This window comes from Sturnira hondurensis, unplaced genomic scaffold, assembly GCF_014824575.4.
Source record: "Sturnira hondurensis isolate 20B ecotype Veracruz unplaced genomic scaffold, ASM1482457v3 Scaffold0014384, whole genome shotgun sequence".
NCBI lineage: Eukaryota > Metazoa > Chordata > Mammalia > Chiroptera > Phyllostomidae > Sturnira > Sturnira hondurensis.
In genome coordinates, this window is record NW_028087015.1 from 28,585,366 (window position 1) to 28,611,831 (window position 26,466).

The following is a 26,466-nucleotide window of genomic DNA, read 5'->3' on the forward strand; positions in this document are numbered from 1 at the left end:
TAGCTCAGTCCCTGGTTAATCTTCCCCTTCTCCTCCCTACCCTAGTTGTCTATCAGAATAGGATGAACCCTCTGTAGAAGATAACATCATCCTGAGTCTGATTTTTCATACACATTGTCTGGCATTTATCAAAAATGACCAAGCTCTCCAAAGTAAAGACCAGGGGAGATAAATTGACAAAAGGAACAGATCTATAGGTGGCCCATATATCCAGATATTTAAGTCATCAGACACAGATTAAGAAATAACTGTGATTAATATATTCAAGAAAATAAATGACAAGATGGAGAATTTCATCAGAGAACTGGTATCTATTGTAAAGAACAAAATAGTTCTGGATAAAAATAGAAATAATTGAAATATAAATACAAAAGATGAGTTTAACAGCATGTTAGACATTGAAGAAGGCAGGGTTAGTGAACAGAAAAACTGGTCAGTAGAAAATATCCAGACTGAAGCTAAAGAGGTAAAAAAAAGCCCCAAAAAGTTCTGAAAAGATAATACAAGATAGACAATTTCATGTAGTACATATTAGAGCCACAGAAAGGGAAGAAAAGATAATAAGAAAGAAGCAATATTTGAAGAGACAATAGCAAGAATTTTTCCAGACTGAGAAACAAAAACTAGAGTCACAGATTCAGAAAGCGCTACAAATCTGAAACAGGATGAGCACAAAGAAAACCATACTAGGCACATTACAGTAAACTTGAAAATCAAAGGGAAGGAAGAAATCTTAAAAGCACTCAGCTAAAATTAAAACAGTAGAACTATTAAATAAACTCAAGAGGTTGATGTTTAAAAAGACCAAATAAAGTTGAACATTTCTAATCAAGAGAGGAAAGGAGAAAGAAAACATAGGTTTGAAACACTAGGTCTGAAAATGAGATAAATAACAAAGACATCTATTTCCTTTGTCAGATTACAGAAGCTCTCCTTAATTATTTTTTCAAATAAGTTTTCCATTTCTTGCTCTTTTCTACCTCTGGCACCTGTTATGATTTGTATGTTGGAAAGACATGGGAAAAATTAATATTTTTAAATTTTTTTCTTTTTTAGAAAAAAAAAACTAATATTTTAAAATCTTTTTTAGAATATAAATTTTTTAATTTATATTCTTTTAATATAAAAGAATACTGTATATAATCCTATTCTAATAAATTAAAAATTTCAGCATAATTTTCTCAGAATAAAATACAAAATTTGGCTAAAGAAGGGTTATAAACTTGAAGTAACACAAGAAATTGAGAGTTATCACAAACCAGCTTGGACTTTTATAGAAAAAAGAAAAAAAATTCTGTACTATTACAAACTGTGTCAGTCACAGAAAATAGATGAAAGGCTATTAATTCCTTTGACAAATGTAAAATACCTCTAAAACCAAGACCTGACAAAGACATTACCATTAAAGAAAAATTGTAAACCAATCTGATTTATGACAATAGACATGAGTACATTAAATAAAATATTAGTAAAAGGAATATAGGTATTTGTTAATGACTAACATGCCATGACAAGCAAGCTAGGGTTGAGTTCAGGAGTATATGAGCAATTTAATACTGGGGCATCTCAGGAAAACCTATGATCACTTTTGTATTCCCCTAAGAGATTTTATAAAAATTCAAAGTACATTTTTTTAATTAAAAAAATTTTAGTGAGGGACTTCCGCCAAGATGGAGGCATAGGTGGAAACACTGTGTCTTCTCCCACAACCAAGTCTGGATACAACAAAAGTTTTGGAGAACTAAGACACACCCAGAGACCAGAAAACGGAATTATACGGAAGTCCCACAGCTACGAACCGTTCAATGAGGACGGTAAGAGGTGGAGCCAGCAGCAGAGCTGGGTCAGGCAGGACAGACCTAGGAGCGCAGGCAGCCCAGAACTAGTCGGGGTGCGGAACAGACTGACCAAGGTCGCACATTCGCGCGCAGTGAGACGGACCACGCAGGCCCCAGCGGGGCGAACCCAGCGGCGGAGGGCTGACGGCGGTGGCACACTCGCGTGCAGTGGAACGAAACGCGTGGGCCTGGTGACGGTGGTGGCTGCGGTGCCGGTGGGGCGGGGCCACGGCGGCAGGCGGCAGACGGGAAGCCATTGTCCCTCTTTGACCCCGCCCCCACATACAACGTCACAACCCAGCGACTTAGTTGCCCTGTTCTAGTGAACACTTTAGGGCTCTGATCCTGCTACGGAACAGGCACGAACAGCCCAAAAGATGGCGCAAGAAGAACTCAAAGTCCCAGAGCCAATAACTCTAAGCGACCGAGAAATTGCCAGCCTCTCAGAAGCACAATTCAAGACACTATTTATCAGGATGCTCACAGAACTGGTAGATTATAGTCACAAATTAGAGGAACATAGTCACAAATTAGAGGAACATATGAAGGCTAAACTAATTGAAATGAAGGGAGATGCACAGGAAACCAATAGTGATGGAAAGGAAACTGGGACTCAAATCAATGGAATGGACCAGAAGGAAGAACAAAACATCCCACCAGAAAGGAATGAAGAAATGAGAATTCAAAAAAATGAGGAGAGGCTTAGGAACCTCCAGGACATCTTTAAACGTTCCAACATCCGGATTATAGGGGTACCAGAAGGGGGAAAGAAACAGCCACGAGTGGAAAACTTATTTGAACAAATAATAAAGGAGAACTTCCCCAGTCTGGCAAAGGAAATAGACTTCCAGGAAATCCAGGAAGCTCAGAGAGTGCCAAAGAAGTTGGACCCAAGAAGGAACACACCAAGGCACATCATAATTACATTAGCCAAGACTAAAATGAAGGAGAGAATCCTAGAAGCAGCAAGGGATAAGGGGACAGTCACCTACAAAGGAGTACCCATCAGACTGTCAGCGGATTTCTCAAAAGAGACCTTACAGGCAAGAAGGGGCTGGAAAGAAGTATTCCAAGTCATGAAATCCAAAGACCTACAGCCAAGATTGCTTTATCCAGCAAAACTTTCATTTAGAATGGAAGGACAGATAAAGTGCTTCTCAGATAAGGTCAAGTTCAAGGAGTTCATCATCACCAAGCCCTTATTATATGAAATGCTAAAGGGACTTATATAAGAAAAAGAAGATGAAAAATATGAACAGTGAAAGGACAGCAAACACACAGCTATTAACAACCACACCTAAAACAAAAGCAAACCAAGAGGACAGCTAGATCAGGAGTGGAACCATAGAAATGAAGAACACATGGAGGGTTAGAAACAGGGGGGTGGGAGGAGGAGAAGGGGGGAGAAGGCACAGAAAATAGCATAGATGGTAGGTAGAAAATAGATAGGGGGGAGGGTGAGAATAGTGGGGGAAATATAGAACCTAAAGAACTTGAGACACGTAGTTATAAACTAAGGGGAGGGATGGTGGGGGAGGGAGTGTGCGGGTGGAGGGGAATGAAGGGGGGAATAGAACAACTGTAATGGTATAATCAATAAAATATATTTTTTAAAAATTTTAGTGAAATAGGAATAAAAATAAACACTGTGTTTTATCATATGTAAGTAGCAATTGATTACAGGATTTATTTTCTAATTTTTCCCACATTATCGCCCTTCACCCTACAACCCCCACTCCCTCAAGCAATCCCACACCATTGTTCAAGTCCATAGGTCGTGCACATAAGTTCTTTGGCTTTTTCATTTTCTATACTGTTCTTAACATCTGCCTGAGTATTTTGTACCCACCACTTACACTTAATCCCTGCACCTTTTCACCTATACTCCCCTTCCCCTCCCCTCCCCTCCCTGATAACCCTCCAAATGATCTCCGTATCTATGATTCTGTTCTGTTCTGCTTGTTTGCTTAGTTGTTTTTTTAGATTCAGTTGTTGATAATTGTGAATTCGTTGCCATTTTAATGTTAATAGTTTTGATCTTCTTTTTCTTAAGTAAGTCCCTTTCACACTTCATGTAATAATGTCTTGGTGATGATGAACTCCTTTAGCTTTACCTTGTCTGGGAAGCACTTTGTCTGCCCTTCCAGTCTAAATGATAGATTTGCTGGGTAGGGTAATCTAGGTTGTAGGTCCTTGCTTTTTATCACTTTAAATACTCCTTGCCAGCCCCTTCTAGCCTGCAGAGTTTCTCTTGAGAAATTAATCGATAGTCTTATGGGAATGCCTTTCTAGGTAACTCTCTCCTTTTCTCTTGCTACTTTTTAGATTCTCTCCTTATCTTTAATCTTGGGCAATGTGATTGTGATTACATTACATTAGTTCCTGGAAGTCTATTTCCTTTGTCAGATTGGGGAAGCTCTCCTTAATTATTTTTTCAAATAAGTTTTCCATTTCTAGCTCTTTCTCTTCTACTTCTGGCACCTGTTATGATTTGTATGTTGGAATATTTAAGGTTGTCCCAGAGTTTCCTAACCCTCTTTTCATTTTTTGAATTCTTGTTTCTTCATTCTGTTCTGGTTGAATGTTTATTTCTACCTTCTGTTCCAAATTGTTGATTTGAGTCCTGGTTTCCTTTCCTTCACTGTTGGTTCCCTGTGTGTTTTTCTTCATTTCACTTTGCATAGCTTTGCACTTAGCACTTCTTCCTCTATTTTGTGTCCGTAATCAATCATTTCTGAGCAGTGTTTTGAACTCTGCATCTGCTAGGTTGGCTGTCTCCTTGTTGCTTCCTTCTCTTCCTGGAGTTTTTGTGTGTACTTTCATTTGGGCCCTATTTCTTTGTCTCAGCGCACCTGGTGTGTTATAAGGGGCATAACCTTAGGTATTGGCCAGGTAGGGCAACCCACTTTGCTGTGTTGTGGTGCTGTATGTAGGGGAGGGGTCAGAGAGGGAGCAATGCCACTTACTCGGCTCTTGCCCCACTTTCAGTCACTTCCTCTGCTACCCGTAAGCAAAGTGAGTGCTGATTCCTGGGTGGGTGGGTCTCTCCAAGGAACTCTTATGAGGCTGGGAGTTTCTCCCACTGCCGCATCCCCCACAGGTTTTTACCACCAAAGGTTTTGAGGCTTTGTTTCCTCGCACTGGAACCCTGGGTTGCCTGGTCTGTTTTGCTTCCCAGTTGTTACTCCCAGTTTATCCGCATGCGGATGTGGGACTGCCCGCTCCACCAGCCACTGCCTTGCTCGCCCCGGCTGCCCATCTCGGCCCCTCGTACCAGTCTGGATGAATATTTCTTCTTTAACTCCTTGGTTGTTGGACTTCCATACAGTTTGATTTTCTGGCAGTTCTGGTTGTTTCTTGTTTTCAAATTTGTTGTCTTTGTTTTGGTTGTGTGAGGAAGCGAAGCGTGTCTATGTATCATCTTGGTCGTAAGTCCTTCCAGTGATAAACTGAAAGAAATTAAATGGAACGTAATTGCAAATTGATTTTTGAGAGCCCAGATTAACCTGTTTATTAATCTATTCACATACCAGGTATGTACTTTACCCACTACCTTCTCTTCTAGGTTGTTCCTTTTTCTTTCTTTTTTCTTTTATCCCTAAGTGACTGGTTGTGATGATAATCCATGAAAGGTGGCCACTTGGTGGTTAGGCATAGCTCAATCCTTGAGTTCATGTACCTTTTCTTGGCCTCCACTTCAAGCATCATTTCAAATTTTCTTTCTCTTCATGACTATCTCCCATCTTTCTATAATTCTCACATAGTTCTATTCCCAGACACCGGGAGATAGTGGATAAAGAATGGTACACTAAGTTCAGAAGATCTGTATTTATCTCCAAACAGACATATTTTAATAAAGTGTTTATCATATTTAAATTAGGGATTTTAAAAAAGTCATCGATGGAGGACTTACAGTGTACCAGGCATTACGTTAAACACCTTAAAGAAAATTATTTCCCTTCTTCTTCATAACAAATAGAAAACCAGAGTGCATGAAGGGCATGTCATTTACAGAAGGTGACACTAGCAGTCCGAGACGGGGCTAGGATGCAGAGTGAGGTCTGTCTGTCCCAGAAGCTCCTGCTCCTCGGCCCTGTATTACGTTATAATGCCTCCCTCTATTCTGGCTGATTGTTCTTGTTGCCGAGCAGTTCACCATCTGGTAGCTATCATACCCTGTTGTTAATTGGTGCTAATTTTCTGATGATGGCCCAGTGACTACACATGGACTTGAAAGTGGAGAAAGCTGTGATTAAGGTATAAGACCTGTGAGGTTAAAGTCACAACTTTCCCCACTTACTGTGTGTGACTTTGAATGAGCTACTTAACCTCTACGAGCCTTAATTTCCTCGTTTGTAAGGATAATACCCATTTCAGAAAAATTTTTGAGTGGATTAAGTAAATAATGTTGAAATATTTTGTTAGTGGATAAAACAGTGTAAATGTGAAGTGTGGATACTGAAACATTGTAAGGATTGGCATAACTTGCAGATTTCAGAATGAAAGTTCATTGCAGGAAGGGATTCATGCTGTTTATTTGTAACAGAGACCAAAAGGGCGACTAGGTAATGCTTTAAAATTCAGGGAAGTTTTGTCTGTTTGCTGTTTGATTCACATTTTTGTGGTTACTGCAGAGTGGTGCTGAGGATGCTTAGTAAGTCGCTGCAGACAGGTGGAATACCGGGGAGGGTGGTTTTGTTGGTCCAACAGGGCAGGTTGGGAGAAACCCTGGAGCAATAACGGTTAACTGATAGTCCCACTGTCTTACAAATTGACCAGCCTATACCCAGAGTGCTCTGTGGTTCAGTACAAAACCCTCACTTTAAAATGCACCACATTGAGAGAAGAGCAGCTGACAGGAGGCTCAAAACCACATCACTTCAAGAAGAGGAGATGTCTTTCACCAACTGACTTGTTTCACGTAGCATGGCCCTCTCTTCAGTCAGTGGTGTGGGGATTGACTGGGAGCAGTTGAGGGTGTGGTAGACTGGGCAGAGGAGGGCAAGAGAGGAAAAGTAAAAATTGGCACAACTGTAATAAGATAAAAATAAAAAATAAAAATGAATAAACCTTTCTAAAAACGAAAGAAAAAAAAAGAAGAGGGGATGATGGCAAAGCATGGATTAGGCCAGGTTAAGGAGAAAAGTCAGGGGCCCTTCACAGTCATCTTTAGCAGTTTGCAAATCTAACTATTAGGCTCACAAATTCCAACTGTCTTTCCAAATCCACACCCTGACCCCCATCCCAAATTCTAATTTAACAAGACTGTGGTGGAGCTGAGAATTGTTTTCCTTTTTTTAAAAAAATTTCTGCCGTAATTGTTACATTTGGTTATTATAGTCTAGAGGAGGCTTAAGGAAGTTTGGCCTTAGGGTGCTGTCCACAGTCACGGAAGGGAGGGAACAGACTCTACAGACGATGGACGGTGAGAGGTGAGAGGAGCTATCAACTGTCTGGACGTGAGATTGGGGAAAAGCTGTTACTAATGATTAATTTGATGTTCAAACCTAGCTCGGGAGAAAAGATGGTAAATTCAGTTTGGAAGCCTGGTAGATTCCAGGTTTTAACCTGAAATTTCAGGTCCATCAGTATTCCCCAGTGTGTCACTCTAAATATTTGTTTCATCAAACTAGTACTCCTACATAATACCAGTTCCATGACATGTTAATATGTGTTCACTTAAAAAAAACAAGAATTCTGTAGACTGGTAAAACAGGATTACTTATTGGAAAATGTTCAGTTAAAATAAATCAGTTGTTGCTTTACCATGAAGATGAAGGAGTGCACACAATTCACTGATTCAGAGCTCCAGGATCTGTAGAATGTTATATGTAGCATTTCTGAAACATTTTGACTGCAGAATCTTTTCTTAATCGAGGAACATACTGTGAGGCTTATGTTCCTGATAACACACATTGGGGAATACTAAAGAGGAAGATAAGGGGAGATATATGAGGCCTATACTAGCATAGAGGCCAAAGTGAGATACATGGATAGCACAGAAGGGGTGAACTGGGTAGACTAGGGAATACTGTAGAGACCTAAAAAAAGATAAGAACCACTTATAGGACGGTAACCAGAGGGGTGAGAGGAGGGGAATAATGGGGGAAGAAGGGGAAGGGTTGTCAAGGAACCATGGACAAAGGACCCATGGACAAAGCCAAAGTGGGGGAAGGATTGAGGGTGAAAGGGGAGGGGAAAGTGGCAGGAAAATGATGACAACTGTAGTTGAACAATAATTTTAAAAACGCAAAAATAAAGAAGAAGAAGAACCAGTGGTTAGGTTTGGCAATGTTAGAGAACAATTTCAGTAGAAGTAGTGAAAATAAGATTGTGAAGATTTTAGTATAAAATTTTATCTTTTCAAACCACAAGCCAAAATGGAAATAATGTGGTAAAATACCAGAAATTGGAATAATCCCAGAAAATGCAGTTATTCTAGTAATGTCACTATAGTTAAAATAGGAGTGGTGAGGCTGACCCCTTAAACTGGAGGGAAAACAAACTCAAGGCAAAAGTTTATTTTATTTTTTTTTGATAAGTTGAACAAAGGTGTGAACTGGGATATATTTAAGGTATTAGAAATGAGGAAAAGGGATTTAAAGAACAAGTAGAATAAGTTTTAGGACAGAAAATGAACTTTTATCTTTCTGGGAGACAGGTAAAAGATTTTCTTAGATTAATAATCGTCCGTCTTTGAGATGAGTTTTAAAATATCCATGTTTTGGGATTAGCTGGTTCCTTGCTTGCGAGTGGGTTTGCCACAGAGGAGGCATTGGGCATTGGTCACCGCATTGCAGCACCACAAGTCGGCCGACAAAGGAAGAGTCAGTTAAAATCAAACAAGGAAACTAGGTTCAGTTTGTCAGTCCTGTATTTTATGATTGTGGACCAGCTAGCTGTAACTCATGATTCCTTCTCCTATTAATTCATCTTTATTATTTTGTGTTATGCTTGGAAAAAACAACAGTTTTGTTCATTTGAACAAACTACACTTTTGTTCATTTGTGTCTTGATTTGTTTTCCGGTGGTCATTCTAGTTGCAATTTTCTGCTCTAAGGAAAGTTGGCTTTATGCTGCTGGAGATTCTCACGTTTTACTTCCATGGACTCACTTCAGTACGTAGTGTCAGTGTCAGCTGCGTGACTCATAGTCTACGTAAGCATAAATTAGCTCCAGCACCTCTGGTGTGCCCTCTTTGAGATTGCTCTGGACGGCCGCCCAGAAGATGGGATTTACACAGACTGCAGAGGCCCATTCAGTTTGAGAAACTGAGGCGTACTGACCAAATTACACCTGCACCCTTCAGAATGAACCCATTTGCTCCCGATGGAGGTTCAGACTGTTGATCTTACACTATTATCTCTGTGGGCTGAATTATGGCTACTTTAAACAAGACCTCTTCCTTCAAATGGAGTGCTTCATGTAGTGAGCGCTCCATAAGTGCTTTGGACTACGACTTAATGAGAGTTCAGATCGTGTAGTGACCTTCTTTTCATGGCTCCCAGATTAGAGGAACAGCTTCTTGATACTGACTCTTTGTCTTTCACTTTATTTTTGCTTGGGGATTTAATGGAGTATAAGTTTACTGGCCAAACAAAACATGTCTTTTTAGTGATGAATCTTTTCAGGTGATTTGCTGTCCCACTCTGAGTGATTTATGGAACCTAAGGTTTTATCATTTGAGTCATGTGGCCAGAAACAATAACCACAAAATGAAATGTTTTTATTAGTTCACCAAGAAAGTGCAGATGTATTATTATTATTATTATTATTATTATTATTATTTGCCTTGGGACTGAGCCTTTTCTGACAGATTTTGACTTGTTTGGTGTTTAGGTCAGTGCTCCCCAGAAAGGTTATCTTTATAATGGTGATTCATAACAACTTGTGAATGTGGAAGTTTCCACAATGTGCCAGGAAATCTTTTACTTCCTCATTGGACAAAAGTTCCTTTTGGAATTACTAATGTAAACAAACTGAAATAATTAGAAAGGCAGAATGCTTCCATATTTTAAGTAGAAATTTTCTTTTCTTTAAAGGAATGCCATCCAGGTCATGGTACTTAATATCATCTGGAGAACTTAAAAGTATAAGTTTCCAAAGTCTTTAATCTGTGCTTTTTAAAAGCCTGATGTAATTTAGATAATAATACATTTTCCCAGAATCATTGAATTGGACATAGGGAACCAGTGATTTAGTGCTAATTTTTATTCCTAAATGAGGTCAAGAAACATTTTATACCATCTCTTTTTAAGACAGTTATATGCTTTCTATTGTAAAGTAGGTTTTTAGTATTTCTGTGATAGAAGAAATTAAGAGAATTATACTGATCTGAGATCCTGTGTGAGACCATATAGCTTGAAGCTTTATTGATTCTGCAGCTCACAAGAATAAACCAGGAATTAGCAGTAGGCAGAGAAGGTAAAATGACTCAGGTGCAACGGACCATATTCTTCTCTCATCCACCATCCTTTTGGCTAAACAAAGTAAAATATCTACCTAGTGACTTAAGCAAAAAACCCAAGAGTCATTTTTGATTATTCTCTTTCCCTCACTTTCCACATCTGATCTGCTGCCACATTCTGTGCTGTGTACTTTTAAGATACCTAAGTACTTTGAATTTGACTCCTCACCATATCCACTGCTTCTCCATCCTCTTCACCATCTTTCACCCAAAGTACTGTAAGAGTCTCTCTGCTTTGGCTTCTTTTCTTAATAGACTTTGGTTTTTGAACAGTTTTAGATTTGCAGAAAAATTGAGAAGATGGTGCAGAGTTCCAAATACTCCATTACCCAGTATTCCCTATTACTAATATATTACATTTGTATAGTATATGTGTTACAATTTATGAACTAATATTGATACATTTTATTAGCTAAAGTTCATACTGTAGTCCTATTTCCTTAGTTTTTATCTAACACCCTTCATCTGTTCCAGGGCATTTTCTTGGCCATTACATTTAGTCTTCACGTCTCCCTGGGCTTCTCTTGACTGTGGCAGTCTCTCAGTCTTCCCTTAGTTTGGATGACCTTTACAGTTCTGAGGAGTATTGGTCAGGTACTTGTAGGGTATCCCTCTGTTGGTATTTATTTTGATGTTTTTTTTCTCATGATTTGACTGAGGTTGTGGATCTTGGGGAGGAAGATCAAAAAAGTAAAATGCCACTTTCATTGTCTCCAGTCAAGGGTACATGTCATCAACGTGACATCACTTTTGATATTGGCCTTGGCCACATGGCTGAGGTAGTGTTTACTAGGTTTCCTCACTGTCAAGTTATTCTTTTCCCATTTCCATACTGTACTCTTCGGAAGGAGGTCACCACGTCCAGCCCACACCTAAGGAGTAGGGAGTTGTGCTCCCCGTCTCGGGCATGGAGTATCTACGTAAATTATGTGGAGTTCTCTTGAAAGAGAGATTTGTGCCTGTTCTCTTATTTATTTATTTATTCATTTATATCAATGTGGAATTGTGACTCTTTATTTTATACTTTGAATTATAATCCAGTACTACTTTATTTATGTTATTATTCATATTGTTCTGGCTTTGGCTATTGGGAGCTCTTGCAGTTGCTTCTGTGTCCCCTTGATATATGCCCATCAGTGTAGGGCTTTGTTTGTGTGATTTTTTGAGCCCTTCCTTACTTTCTGGCACTACTTGACGCTCTAGGCTCATCTTGAATATTTTGTGCTCCAGTCTCAGAAAAAGCCATTTCTCCAAGGGGCCCTGGTTCCTGTTGTTAGAGAATAGTGTTAAATGCCAAGATCTGGGTGCTACGTGGGCTGTCTGCTTTGGCTCTTGTCCGATAGAAGTTCATCCTTCACAAACCAGGATGAATACATAAATAATTTAAATAAGATTATAACCTGTTCTTTAAAACCTCTGATGATTTGCATTTTTAGAAATCACAACTTCTTATGATGGCTTTTTGTGATCTGGCCTTTGTCTACTTCTCTGACTTCATCTCTCACCATTCTGTTTTTCTTTCACTTATTTCTAGATACATTGGCCTTTATCTGCACTTTCTTCTCTCCCTGCCTCCTTCTGCCCCGCTTCTTCTCCATGCCAAGCCTAGGTTTTTATCTTTGTCTTTCTGTTGGAATCTCTACCAAAGATTATGTTTTGCATCCACCTTGTATGTAGGCTCCTGGTCCTTCTTTAGGTGTTGGCTGAAATGTAATCTCTTCTAAAGCATATACTTCTTGACTTGATTTGAAATAGCTTTTCACCCCCATCCCAGGAGCTCTCTACCCCTTGCTCTCTAGATTTTATTACAGAAGGCACTCTATGTAAACCTTTATGTGGAATAATCTAATTTATGTATTTCTTTGCTACCTGATTCTCTTTACCAGCATGTGAGCTCAGTTTTAGTATCCGAGAACCTAGAACAGTACCCACACATGCTTGGCGTTCAATACATATGTGTAACAGATGAATGGAAAAGGTAATGAATGACTTTCTCGTCTGTTTGCCTTTGAAAATTTGCCTTAGGCTGGGTTTTAATTGCTCCAACTAGAAATGCTGAATTTTTGCCTCCCGTATGCTCCCTGACCAGGAATCGAACCTGCAGTTTTTTTGGTGTATGGGATGATGCTCCAACCTAGCAAGCCACCCAGCCAGGATGAAATGCTCAATTTTTAAGTAAAATAATGAATGAATTTAAGATTCTTATAAAAATTAATTTATATATTTAATTTAATTATTGAATTGTGTAATCCTAAAATTCTCAAGAAAAATTCATTCCTATAACATTTTCCTATGTTCCAATCATTTAATTCGTTCCCCAACATTTATATGGAGTCACAGATATTATTTTCCTTACTTTGAAAAGAAAACACCACACCTGACTTTTTAAGATCCAAATGGCTTCTTTCTTAGAGTTTTGCTGAAACAGAGTGGACTTAAGGTTGGAAATCAGATTTTTTTCTTCATGGTTTCTTTATTCTTAATTACTGTTTTTCTCTTTGTAATTTAGTGTGCAATGAAATGAAGGGCCCTGAATAAATATATTATCTAGCCAATCAAAACATCTATTTTAACTCTAAGATTATTAACTAATGATTTTTACAATATAATAGTATATTTCCAAATAAATAGTGTATTTCCATGTCTTACTAAATGATATGATTAAATGGTTACTTCATGACTTGTAGCTATCATTATAAATATTAGTTATTAAACTATGTTATAAAACAATGGTGCAGTTAGGCCTTAATAAGCTACCCAGGGCTCTGCTTGTCCTTTTAAGAATTCCTATAGACTTCTATAAAGTGTAGGGGGTGATCTTCCTTCATTTTTTCACTCCCATTGGTATCTGTTGAGGTGTCTAGTCTTTGCCTCCACACTAGTCAATTCCGGATTTTTCTTATTTGAGTTTCTTTTATTGTCTGTTTAAAATTTTAGATCTGCCAGTTGTTGTGTCCAGCCTTAACCTGCCAGCCACAACTTCTATTCTCTTTCTGATTACAACCTAGGGTAGAAATGAAAATTTCCAGGGGAAATAGGCAAACAAATATTTTCTGTAAAACAGATGGAGGGCAGTAAATTTTACTACTTCCCAAGTTTGCCTCATCCCCCAGAGAGTACGAACAAATACGCTCACTATACTTGTATAAAGGACCAGGCAAAACCATTGGAAACATTCTCTCACAGTGATATGAAGAGACGAAGAGCCCATTGATCAGAACCTTATGATATGCCTACTGGTGGTCTGTAGTAATCTACAGAAGCAGCTGCCCAATGGTCACAATGTAGGTAAAGCACTAGGAAGAATATGGTTAAAATAATGGGAGAGAATGGAGAAATCAAATATATTTAGCACCTAAAATGGGTTAAAGTATGTAAGAGCTGTAGACATTTTTATTTCGATCTAATTTCCAGGTTTCTGGCTTTTATTGGGGGTTTGAAGTTACTAAATCTGACTGAGGAAGAAATGAAGTGTAGCAGTTTGCTAGGGCTTCCATAACAAAGTACTGCAGACTGGGTGCCTTAAACATTAGAACTTTTATTGTCTCACAGTTCTGGAGGCTAGAAGTCTGAGATCACGGTGTCAGATGGGTTGGCTTCTTCTGAGGCCTTTCTCCTTGGCTGTCTTTGCTCTGTGTCTTTGTATGGTCTTCCTCTGTGTGTGTCTGCATCCTAATTTCCTTTTCTCAAAAGGGCCCCAGTTATGTTAGATTAGGGCCCACTTGAATGACTTCATTTTAATTTAATTACCACTTGAAAAACCCTATTTCCAAATACAGTCACATTCTGAGATACTGGGGTTTAGAACTTCAACATATGGTTTTGAGAGGACACAATTCAGCCCACAGCAGAAATGTATACTCTATTCTTGTTAACACTGTTTCACCTAGCATTTTCTATGGAGTAAGAAGGTGATATAGTTTCATTTTTTCTACATGTATCTTTCCAATTTTTCCAACATCATTTATTGAATCAACTGTCTTTAGCCCACTCTATGTGCTTGCTTCCTCTGTCAAATGTTAATTGACTGTAAAGGTGTGGGTTCATGTCTGGGCTCTCTAGTCTGTTCCATTGATCTATGTGTCTGTTTTTATGCCAGTACCAGGCGATTTTGATTACTATGGCTTTGTAGTATAGTTTGATATTAGGTAGTGTGATTCCTCCAACTTGGCTCTTCTTTCTCAGGATCACTGTTGCAGTGTGGGGCCTTTTGTGGTTCCATTAAAATTTTTGAAGTATTTATTCTAGTTCTGTGAAATAAGTCATTGGAATCTTTTTTCTTTAAGGATTTTATTTATTTATTTTTAGAGAGAGGGGAAGGGAAGGAGAAAGAAAGGAAGAGAAATGTCAATGTGTGGTTGCCTCTCACGTACCCCCCACTGGGGACCTGGCCTGCAACCCAGGCATGTGCTGCAGACTGGAAATCCAGCCAGTGGTGCTTTGGTTTGCATGCCCACACTCAATCGACTGAACTATACCAGCCAGGACAGTCATTGGAATCTCAATAGGAATTGCGTTGAATCTATAGATTGCTTGGGTAGTATGACACCTTAATGATGTTAATGCTTCCTGTTCATAAATGTGGTATGTACTTCCACTTATTTGTATCTTCTTCAGTATCTTATAATTTTCTGAGCACAGGTTTTTTACATCCTTGATTAGGTTTATTCCTAGATATCTCATTCTTTTTGTAGCAATTGTGAACGAGATTGTTTTCTTAATTTCCCTTTATGTTAGTTCATTATTGTCATATAAACATGCAACCTATTTCTGGATATTAATTTTGTATTCTGCTACTTTGCTGAATTCATTTATGAGTTCTGAAAGTTTCTTGGTGGAATCTTTGGGGTTCTCTATGTATGGTATCATGTGATCTGCAAATAAAGACAGTTTTACATCTTCCTTTGCAATTTAGATGCCTTTTATTTCTTTTCTTGTCTGATCACTGTAGCTAGGACTTCCAGTACTATGTTGAATAAGAGAGGTGAAAGTGGACATCCCTGTCTTGATCCTGATCTTAAGGGGAACACTTGTAGTTTTTGCCCATTGAGTATGATGTTGGCAGTGAGTTTGTCATATATGGCCTTTATAATGTTAAGGTATGTTCCCTCTAATCCCACTTTGCTGAGAATTTTGATCAGAAATGGGTGCTGGATATTATCAAACACTTTTTCTGTATCTATTGATATGATCATGTGTTTTTAGCTGTCATTTGGTTTCTGTGGTGAATCAAATTTATTGATTTGCGAATGTTGTATCAACCTTGCGTTTTCAGAATAAATCCCACTTGATCATGGTGTATGATCTTTTCATGGTGTATGATCTTTTCATGGTGTATGACCTTGCTGGATTTGGTTTGCTAACATTTTCTTGAGGATTTTAGCATCTATGTTCATCAGGGATATATGCCTATAATTTTCTTTCTTGGCAGTGTCTTTAGCTGGTTTTGGAATTAGGTTAATGCTGGCCTTGTGAAATGAATTTGGGAGCCTTTCCTCCTCTTGAATTTCCATCAAATAGTTTGAGAAGGAGAGGTGTTCGTTCTTCTCAGAATGTTTGGTAAAATTCACCTGTGAAACCATCCTGTCCAGGGCTTTTGTTTGTTGAGAGTTCTTTTGATGACTGCTTCAGTTTCATTAGGTGTAATATGTCTATTCAGATTCTCTGATTCTTCATGATTTAGTTTTGGAAGATTTTTATGTTTCTAGGAATTTATCCATTTCATCCAGGTTGTCCAGTTTGTTGGCATATAGTTATTCATAATATTTTTTTACAGTTTTTGATATGTCTTTGGTGTCGGTTGTTATTTCTCCTCTTTCATTTCTGATTTTATTTATTTAGGTCCTTTCTCTTTTTTTCTTGATGAATCTGATTAAAGGTTTGTCAATTTTATTTATATTTTCATAGAACCAGCTCTTGAATTCATTGGTCTTTTGTATCTTTTTTTTTTGGACTCTATTTTGTTTATTTCTGCTTGATGTTTATTATTTCCCTCCTTCTACTCACTTTGAATTTTGTTTGTTGTTCTTTTTCAAGTTCCTTTAAGTGTTAAGTTAGATTGTTTGAGCTGTAGCACTTTTATTCTCAAAGGTAAAGGAATTTTACTTTTAAAGCTTTGTGCTTTCTAGAGATATATACACAAGAAACAATTAAATTATTTTAAAGGAAACATATAATTAAGTGCAATAAATCACACAGGCAGGAAATGATATTGGAACTCAAAGAAGATAGTTATCAATGTATCTTAGAGAAGAATCATAGAACCTGGAAGCCAAAAATGACCTTAAGGATTATCTATTTCTTTCAGTCTTATCTATCTGGAGTTTTGAGTTCTACAAATGCAACTTTTAATGATCTCACACTCACTGTTTCCTTTGTTCTCTCCTCTCCTCTTCTCTCTTTTTTTCATTCTTGGGAACTGTAGCAAAATGACTTGCCTTGTTTCTAATCTAGAATCCCAGTCTCCAGGTTCTTATTCCAATATGCTCTAGAGTGCGTTGTGCAACTAATTTAGTTAGAGAATGTTTTCTTTGTTCTTTAAGGGCAAATAAGATTCCTTTTTCATATTGTGTAATCAGGTAATTTAATTACTTTCCATTAGACTTCACTCCCAACTACTTTCCAGTTTCTTCAGTCATTTTATTGCTATTCTTTTTATGTATTCTACATCTTTTGACACTCATATTAAAATTGCACCCCAAGTAAGATCTCAAGGAGTGTAATACATTTTTTTTAACTTAATTAAAAATTGCTAGTTGCACTTATCACCATAGGTAAGCTTTATTTAGTATCATGGCTTAGATAAAATCTTTTATTCAACTTCTAATATGTGCCAGGTCTTGACCTAGGCCCTTTATAGCAGCCTCTCATTTAATCTACACAAAAAATTGTAAAAGGTAAATAAATTATCCTATGCTATACATTGTGAAACTGAGACTTAGAGCGGTAATTAACCTCTCTAAAGTCACATGGGGTGGAAAGTACAAGACCTGTGACTAGACTCTGGTCTGTCTCCATTGGCTGCTTTTTCCGTGACCGTTACCTCAATATTAAATGCTTCCTAGAGTACTGTACTGCATAAAGTCTCCAACATTGCAGGGTGTGAGTGGTCCCAGTGAAAGTGCCAGGGGTGGCTTAAAAGAAAAACACAACAAAATGAAAAACAGTACCAGTGGAAGCACACGTGTGCCTATAGGGGACAGAAATTGACACAGGCATGCCGTCTGTAGCACTGTGCCCAGCAGAAGAGTGTGTCAGTTAACGAAGAGGAAATGAAAACTCATGGTAACAGAACCTGAAGATTCTCTTTAATGGGCTCCTGTGAGGCTTCTTTAAGCAACATGGGAGGGGACTTTGTTGCTTTTTGTTCATGATTACCTCAATTTCTGTATTTCAGATTTTTTTACTTATATTTCTCAGTTTTAAACAAATCAAGCATGCAGTTAATGGGCACATTTTATTTGCATCTTTTTCTCAGTTTTTAGTTGGGGTAGCTAACGTGTTTTTAAGTATTCAAATTCATTTTTTTCTTCGGTGTATTTTTCTGTCTTTTGTATTTACCACATCATTATCATAAATACATAACACAGAAACCTAAATTTTAGACACAGTATGTGGATAGTTCATAACCTGATGCTGCTGTCGTAACAATATCAGTTAGAATATGTTGGGTTAATAGTAACAGAAATAGCCAACCAAAAATGGCCCAACAATACCAGATTTGCCTAACTCAGCAAAACTCTAGAGAAAGGCTGTTCTGGAATGAATGGTACCAGATTTCTGGTCGGCACTTCTGTGATTTTTCTTGGCCTTTCCCTCATGGTTACAAGATGGTGACAGCAATTCTAAGTGTCATATCCCTACATATAATAACTTCAAAGGCATGAAACAGGGAGAGAGTGGGAAAAGGGTCTTATCCCTAAATCGCCCCTGTCCTTTTCATGGACAATATCTTTCCAAGAAGTATCCCCAGCAGACTTCCCCGTACCTGTTACTGCTCAGACCTGGCTTACAATTGCCTGTGTGCTGCAATTCCCTTAGCTTACTGATGATTCATTTCTGGGGTGGACACATTTTAGCACCCTTCAAAAAATGGAATTCTGTTCTTAGAATAAAGGCAGACTGTCCATTAGGCACAAGTAATGTATGCCACAATTATTGAACTCTTTTAATGTGATCAAATAACCACATGAACAAATGTAGAATGACAATTTTGAATGCAAAGGAGTGACTGGTGATATAAAAGTATAAATCAAAGGAATTTAGTCTGGCCATTCTTCTTCAAAGAACTGACAATTAAGCTAATATGTGGAGAAGGGTTTTAGGAGTTAAATAGGCAGAGGGGTGAGGGAATCCTAGAGTGGGTGAAGCGGAGCAGGAGGGAGCTCTCCAGGCAAAGGAAGCTTATTATGTTTATACAGTGAAAGAAGGCATGGAAATGTTTACTGCAATTATTACTAACCCCTGGTCTGATGAAGGTCTTTGAATTACTTGTAGGGGTAAGAAGGAAGACTTAGACTTGTAGGTAGGATCCTGAAATATTGGGATTTCTGACAAGTTTTTATGCTTTTTAAAAATTTGTTACTCTGTTAGAGTTGTCCCAATTTTGCCCCTTTGCTCTCCTCCATCCATCCCACTGCCTGCTCCCACAGTCAATTCCCACCCTGTTGTCCATGTCCATGGGTCATTCATACATGTTCTTTGACTAGTCCCTTCCCTTCTTTCCACTACTGTCCTCTTCTCCCCACTCCCCTCTGGTCACTTTAGGTCTGTTCCATGTTTTTATGCCTGTGGTTCTATTTTGTTCATTAGTTCATTTTGTTCACTAGATTCCTCTTATTGGTGAGGCTATATGGTATTTGTCTTTCACTAACTGGCACGTTTCACTTAGCATAATATTTTTCAGTTCCATCCATGCTGTCACAAAACGTAGGAGCTCCTTCTTTCTTTCTGATGTGTAGTATTCCATTGTGTAAATGTACCACAGTTTTTTGAAGGGGACATCAGGACAGGTAATTTGATCCCGATTGTCCTAGAAATTCCTTGGTGTGGAGTTGTCATATGTAATGCACTTACAGGCAAAAGTCAGTCTGTCCTTTCTATTCCTTCCTTCTAGTAGTTTTCTATATCTAGAATCTTTAGCTGACATCAGTTAAAAACAGTAAGAACGGCACCCACACTCTTCTGTATGTTGTCTGAAACCTTTTGGAACACTGACTTCTTTAACATGTAGTTCACAGTTAACGTGATTTTCATTTTAAAAATTTAATACCATCAAACATTTAGCAAAAAACTGTTGTCTGAGATTTCATGGGTTCCTCAGGGAAACAATAAAATAAAATAATAATTAAAAATACTATTTTGTATTAATTTCAAGTGTACAGTGTTCTAAATTCAATACACATAGAACTTTCATGGACACTGTGTTATTTCCTATAAGCAGAGAACAGTAGTTTTATAAATTTGTCTAGGACTGTAGAATTCTAACCGATGACTAAAATTGCCCTCTTGTGAAAATCTGCACCTCTGTTATGCAAAGGATGTATATAGTATATATTTTAAAGTTAAAAAATTTGGAAGATTTAGTTTCAGATTTTTAAATGTGTCAGTATTTTTTTAACTTCTCTGACAAGACTTCAGAATAATAGTGGATTAAACATGGCAACGCTTGGGACTGATATGGTACTACTGGTGTGTACCTTTGGCCCACGGGGTGGCCAAAGGCTGCTGCCCTATCAGCTTCTCTCTCACGATCTGTGAGATCTGCTTCAGCTGCTGGAATCACATCTGCATTCCAGCCATGGGCTGAAGAGAGGAAGATGGGGAGGAATACTGTCATTCCCTTCAAGGGTGTAATTCAGATGTTCTACACATCACTTTTGCTTGTATCCTTTTGGCAAGGATGTAGGCACCTGGTCACAACTAGCTACAGAAGAGCTGAGAAAAATTGTCTCACCTAGGCAGCCATGTGCCCACATGAAACTCAGAGATTCTATTTCTAAAATAAAAAAGGAGAGGGTGGAAATTGGAAGACAGTAATACCTTATGCTGTATTCACCATCTTTTGGCAATTGCCAAAAGACTGGTTGAATAGGTTTAAGCTTAAATGTTTAAGTATGAACTCAAAGGTTAAAGTGGGTGTCTGGGTAGACAATTATATTTATGTATCTTATACCCCACATAACCTTACTTTATGCATTTTTTATCTCCCTACCATCTAGCATAATATGCTACTGAAAATAAACACATAAGAAAGGTGTTTAGAATGAATGAACTCTTTGCCTCTCTTGTACAATCTGTGCTGTTTGAATTTTTTTCATGTTTGCCATTTGTTTTTATCTATATTTACTTATTTTCTTAAAGACTATTCATGAATAGAGATTAGTCCATAATATGCAGAGGGGAACTTTGTGTTGCTGTGTGTGTGTATACATGTGAAATCTGATAGGAATCTGAATTAGCTTATACCAGAGAACCAATTTTTCCTGCCTCTCAAACTGACAGCATTCACTTCTATTGTTCTGTTTTAGTTATTAATACAGTAGCTGTATTTTTTGAAGTTTCAGTAGTGTGCTTGAGAATTCTGAAAATACTCTTTTTTTTTTATTTAAGTAACTGACATCCAAGGTCATTAATTAGTCTGTGAAGATGTTTTCTCTGCATTGTATGTATGTATTTCACAAATTGACCAGCTATACCTAGAGAACATAAGATGGTCTGAGGAATAAAAAATTTCTGCTATGAGCTTTCATATCTCAAGAGGCATTTATAGAGTTTTTGTCACTATGTCTTGATTTACACCTTCTACTAATTTACAGATTCATTTGTTCATTTGTTCCCACTACAAATTTTTAACAATTCTTAAAGTGCTAGGTGCTGTGCCGAGTGTTAGGAACATGAAGATGTGTGAGACCCAGTCTGTACCTCACTGTGTCTGTGTTATACAGTACGGGGATTGCATGTCAGGCCCCATGTTGTGGAGTAACAGAGGGGTGAGCAAGGAGCTCTGGGAAGTGAGGGGGGCAGGCAAAATGCTGAGGGGATTAAGGTGGGTCTTGATAGTTGAGTAAAAGTTTGTCAGTGATGAGCTGGGAGAAGGCTGAGGATATTGGATGCAAGCTGTGAAATAAGGTGGCAGCGGTTCAGTTTGGTGAGAGTGTGGATTAGAGATAGAGCTGGAGAACCAGGTCATGGTGGACCCCTCATATACCATGCACCAGAGTGTGAACTTGATGTCCCACGTCACAATGACTTATTACCAGGTTTGGTTCACACATTTGCAGGCCTGGGCAAGAGGACAAATGGGGACATGATATAGCTAATTACTTTAAAAGTTATAGATTAAGGCAGTTAACTGTTAGAAAAGGATATACCAACCTACCTTGACAAATACATCTCATAACAAAATGTTAAGGACTTCATGTAAAACCATTCATACCAAATAAATGAGAAGGCTGCAGATTTAAAATTAATTTTGTTTTCCACCAAAATGCTGTTATTAATCCTGGGGAAATGGAGGGATGACAGTGACAAGGCCAAGTGGGAGCAGAGGAGGAAAAGGCTCCCTCAGCCTTCTCTTCCAATGATTATGGGGTTTTCTTTTCTTCTTTATTGGTGGAGGGGCTTTTTCTTTTCTTTTTTACACTTTTTTCTTTTTAAAATTTGTAATTGTTATTCTATTACAGTTGCCCCAGATTTACCCCCTCTGCTTTCCTCTGCCCAGCCCACCCCCACTCCCATAGTCATCCCTACACTGTTGTCCATGTCCGTGGGTCATTTATACAAGTTCTGTGTCTAGTACTTCCCCTTCTTTCCACCATTACCCACCTCCCCACACCCCATCCACAGCCTGCAGCTGTCAGTCTGTTCCATGCCTCCATGCCTCTGGTTTTATTTTGCTCATAGCTTATTTTGTTCATTAGATTCCTCTTACAGATGAGATTATATGGTATTTGTCTTTCACCAACTGGCATATTTCATTTAGCATAATACTCTCCAGTTCCATCCATGATGTTGCACCGGGTAGGAGCTCCTGTTCCTTCTTTCTCTAAGCAGCATTATTTACAGTAGTCAAATGCTGGAAAGAGCCTAAGTGCCCATCAGTAAATGAATGGATCTCTTTTTAAAATCCTCACCAAAGGACATTTTTTTTTCATTGCTTTTAGAGAGAGGAAGGGGAAGAGAGAGAAAAACCTCTACCAAAGACTGGGAGTCGAACCCACAAAGGAAGGAGGTTCCAATCAATTGAACCACTCCAGCCAGGGCATGGGTGGGGCTCTGTCATGGCTTCTCCCCTATCTCCACCAGCCAGGCCCCTAAGTTTCAAGGCTATCTAGACCATACCAATCTTGTCCAGGGGGAACCTCTGCCCCGGGTGCTCTCAGCTCCCCACTCTCACAGGAGAGTTTGAATTAAGAAGTCTCTGAGTAGCAACACAGAGGAGTAAGGAAAGCATATTGCCTTGCCCTCTTTGTTCCCTCTTCCTTCTGCCCTAAGGTCTACGCTTCCTTCTTCAAGTAACAGTCTTAGGCTACCTTTTGCGCTGAGGTGCACACACTAGTAGCACACCTGACCTGAAGAAAGGGCTGACGCAGGCTGAAGAAGCTAGCCTAGTGCCATTTGGGTAGGGAATGCAGGGGACCTAAGTACTTGGAGCTTCAGATACAAAAGGGGTCTCCTTGCCTGATGGAGAGGAGGATGCAGCCAGAGGAGGGCCAGAGCAGAGGGCTCTCTGCTCACTTGTGATGGTAGTATACACATGTGAACATGCGTGCACACATTCATGTGCATTTGCCTAAAAGTTGTGCAAAATTGCACATATTCTCAACGATAAGTGAATTCTGTCTTTTTCTGTTCCATTTCAGTTTTTTAAAAACACTACTTGTAATACCCTAAGTTGATTTTTTAATCTGTTAATTGATCAACCTGTGACCCCAGTGTGAAAAACTCTGCTCATGTGATCAGATTGATGTTTTGGAAACATCTAGTGGCTGATTAGGTGATGGATTGAAGAGCAGGAAGGGATGCTGGTTATGAGATTATTGACTCAAAGATAGGCCTAAGGATGGTTAGAGTGAGAATGGAGATGAAGGGAAGGTGGTAGAATCAACAGGACATGGCAGCTAATTAGATATTGGGGTGCAGAAAAACTTGGATAATGCCAGAATTTCCAATTTAAATGGTAGGGGAATTAGCAGAGCCATACATTTGAGGGAAAGGAAATGAATTTAGCTTAGTACATATGGCCGTTGAGTTTGCAGTGTGACGTTCAAGCAGTATTGTGTGTCAGTTTGGAGACAAGTGTAGTAGAGTAGAGACTGTAACGGGGCCTTTGGGTTTAGCATCCGGAAGATACTGATAAACTTAGTAAGGACAGATCATAGTGGTTCAAAGAGTGACTATGTTAGGAGATCAGGAAAGGACGACATACAACGTAGAATATACTCTGCCCTTTCAGTAAACTTGACTGGAAAGTCAGGAATACAGATGGAGGATGAGAGCAGGTCTCAGACTGGAAGGAAGGCTTTTATTGAATTCTGGAGCACTCCTAAGGAGGAGAGGAGGGACCTGTGGAGACCAAGATACTGAAGATGTGGCAGAGAGAGGAGTGGTCGATGCAGTCTGGTGTCAAGGGAGATGAGAGAACGCCTTTTAGGACATCAGTAGGAGGGGACCTTAGACAGAAGGAAGAACATAAAGAACACACAGGTAAGAAGGAGATAAGGACGTATGTGGAGGCAGAAGTTGTCCTCAACAGGTATTTGTTGCGTACAAGCGGTAGGCAACATGTAGGTGCTGTGACAAGGAAGGTTAATCGGATGTAGTCTAGTGGGGAAGGTAAGGTGGGCAAGGAAATCAGCAAGACACCGTGTGGTCTTTATCGGTTATGGTAATGCTCAGGGAGGTGGGAACAAAGAGGCATAAGGCAAGGCTTTCCAGAGCAGACAAAAAAATGAAAACGGGTTTCTTCCTGAAGCAGGAGTTAGGGACATCTAAGAGAAGTATTGAGATACAGACAGTGGTGGGCCCAGGGCTTAGGAAAAGTGTGGACCCAGATTACCGTGGTGTTTATTGATAACCATGGTTATAATAATAATTTTTTGCTCTTACAGTTACTGACTTTGTTTAAGCACCAGGTGGAACTTTATTGGGGAATACTTGAGAAAATGAATTTTTATGACAAAAGAGGCTGCTTCTTGCTTATCCTCTCTCCCTCCCCCTTTTGATGACTTCTCTTGATGCTAATTTAGGTAAAGAAAACCATGGCTTCCAAAAGTGCTTTGGTACCCTGGCATCATTTCAAAGAAACCTCCTTTCCCACTTAGTTAACTACATTTCCCAGGCGGGGGAAAACCTTCTCTGTCAATGTAACATCCTTTAACAGGACTCCTGCTGGTCGGTTCTTGTATCTTGGGGTGGCAGCTGTGAACATATATGCTATTGATTGTTAATGTGTGATATAAATCCGACTGGGGCATGCCCACTAATTGGTTTGAGAGCTAGATATAGACAATGCTGTCTTAGAGTGGCTTGTGTAGATAGGCCTAGTCTTAGGGTTAATTCTGCTTGACAGCACATCAGCAGCATCTTGAGGGTAATTACCTAACAGAAGTTTTCCCACAGCTGAACTGAGAACTTCAAAGGCTTCTGAATTTACAACCAGTATTAACCTATATCTGAAACATAATGTTCCCACAAGGGCTCAGGTTTTTTTTCTCCTGCTTATTAAACATATGGGGTTACTAGGTTCATTTACTCTGTGAAGAACTTAGTGAAAAATTACTTGGTGTTGAATAATTGAAAATCTTAATAACAAGTCAAGAGGATAGTTTAAAATTTAAATTTTCTTTTTTTCTTTATTATATTACTGAAACAAGTTAATCTGTAGAGTCTGGATGCTTTTTGTTTTTTACGTAATTCACCCTCTTTCTCTGAAAAACAAACTAAAAAGTTAATAGCTTTTCCATACTGTGCTATCTCTGTGGATATGTGCATGTTTAGGGGACTTAGGTCAATGCATGCATTTAAAATGGTTAAAATAAATATATATTTATATTTTTAAAAAGCTATTTTACTTGTTGACCAATGTTCTGAAATCTATAACTGTTGCATCAACCCCCTACTGTCCCCATAAAATAACAGTTATTCTTTAACAAGCAATTTTTATATTGTTAAAAATGTCTTTCCCTTTGCAGGTCAGAAACCAAATTTGACTCTGGTTCAGGTATGTTTACATTAATAATGTTTTTCTGAGTATATTTTATTTAGATTATTCTCTGAGGAGTAATTAATCAGATCAAGAACCATTTTGATTTTAAACAGACGAGGCAGTCTCTTTTCAAAACATGAACCCCACCTCAAAGCAGGGTATTAGCTGCTTGGAATCATAACTTGAGATATTCACCCTGGGATTTTTGATAGTTCTGCAATAAGCATTAAATACTCTCTATCTGCAGTTTTATTTTAAAAGCAGAGGTGGGGGTTGTTCATAATCATTTCTCAGAATATTAGTCTCGCAGTGGACAAAGAGTCCTGAATTAGTTGAAGATTCTCTGCAAGTGACTTGTCATCAAATGTGGGTAATAGATACATCCGATTCAGCAAACTGTGAAGAGTTTTAGCCAATAGAAAGAGATATTTGTCTGTGACTTATTAATTATTTATTTGTTTCATTGAGGGGGTAATGGAAAATTAAGGTCACCTGAAGCCATCATTTTGTATCTATCATGACAAAATTTGCATTCTAACAAACAGTGGCATATCAGCCGTATTAGGTGTTTTCTGCCCATTAAGAGTGAATACAGCCTCATAATCCTTATGTTTGGCTGTGTCCCTATGTCACTTGCTTGTGTTTGAGCGCTGCAGAGCTTCTGATGGTATTTATAATTAAAGCACAAAAATTGCCTTATGTATAGTGCTAAGAAATTATGCTCTTTAGTGAACTGTTGATAGATAAATAAACATTAATGCTTAATTCCAGGAGAAATAAACTTCAGAAAAAAATATGTAAATCTTGAATTTAAGAGTAACATTTCTATTCTGTTTTGAGTTCCATTGTGTTTTAACTTTTAGAGAAGTTTCTGTTTATGATGTTCACAAAGAACCTAAGACTGTATGTATATTTTCTGACAGTGGCGTTAAGAAGCCAACATGCCTTTTTTC

The 26,466-nt window shown here is 38.5% G+C and overlaps 1 protein-coding gene across 1 annotated transcript in view; it reads left to right on the top strand.

Annotated features, from left to right (window-relative positions):
• Nucleotides 1-26,466, top strand: part of MSRB3 (methionine sulfoxide reductase B3) — a 173,147-nt gene that overhangs the window by 66,827 nt on the left and 79,854 nt on the right. The window contains 1 exon segment of the mRNA XM_037063084.1: nt 25,500-25,528. Within this exon segment, the coding sequence (XP_036918979.1) occupies nt 25,500-25,528 (29 nt within the window).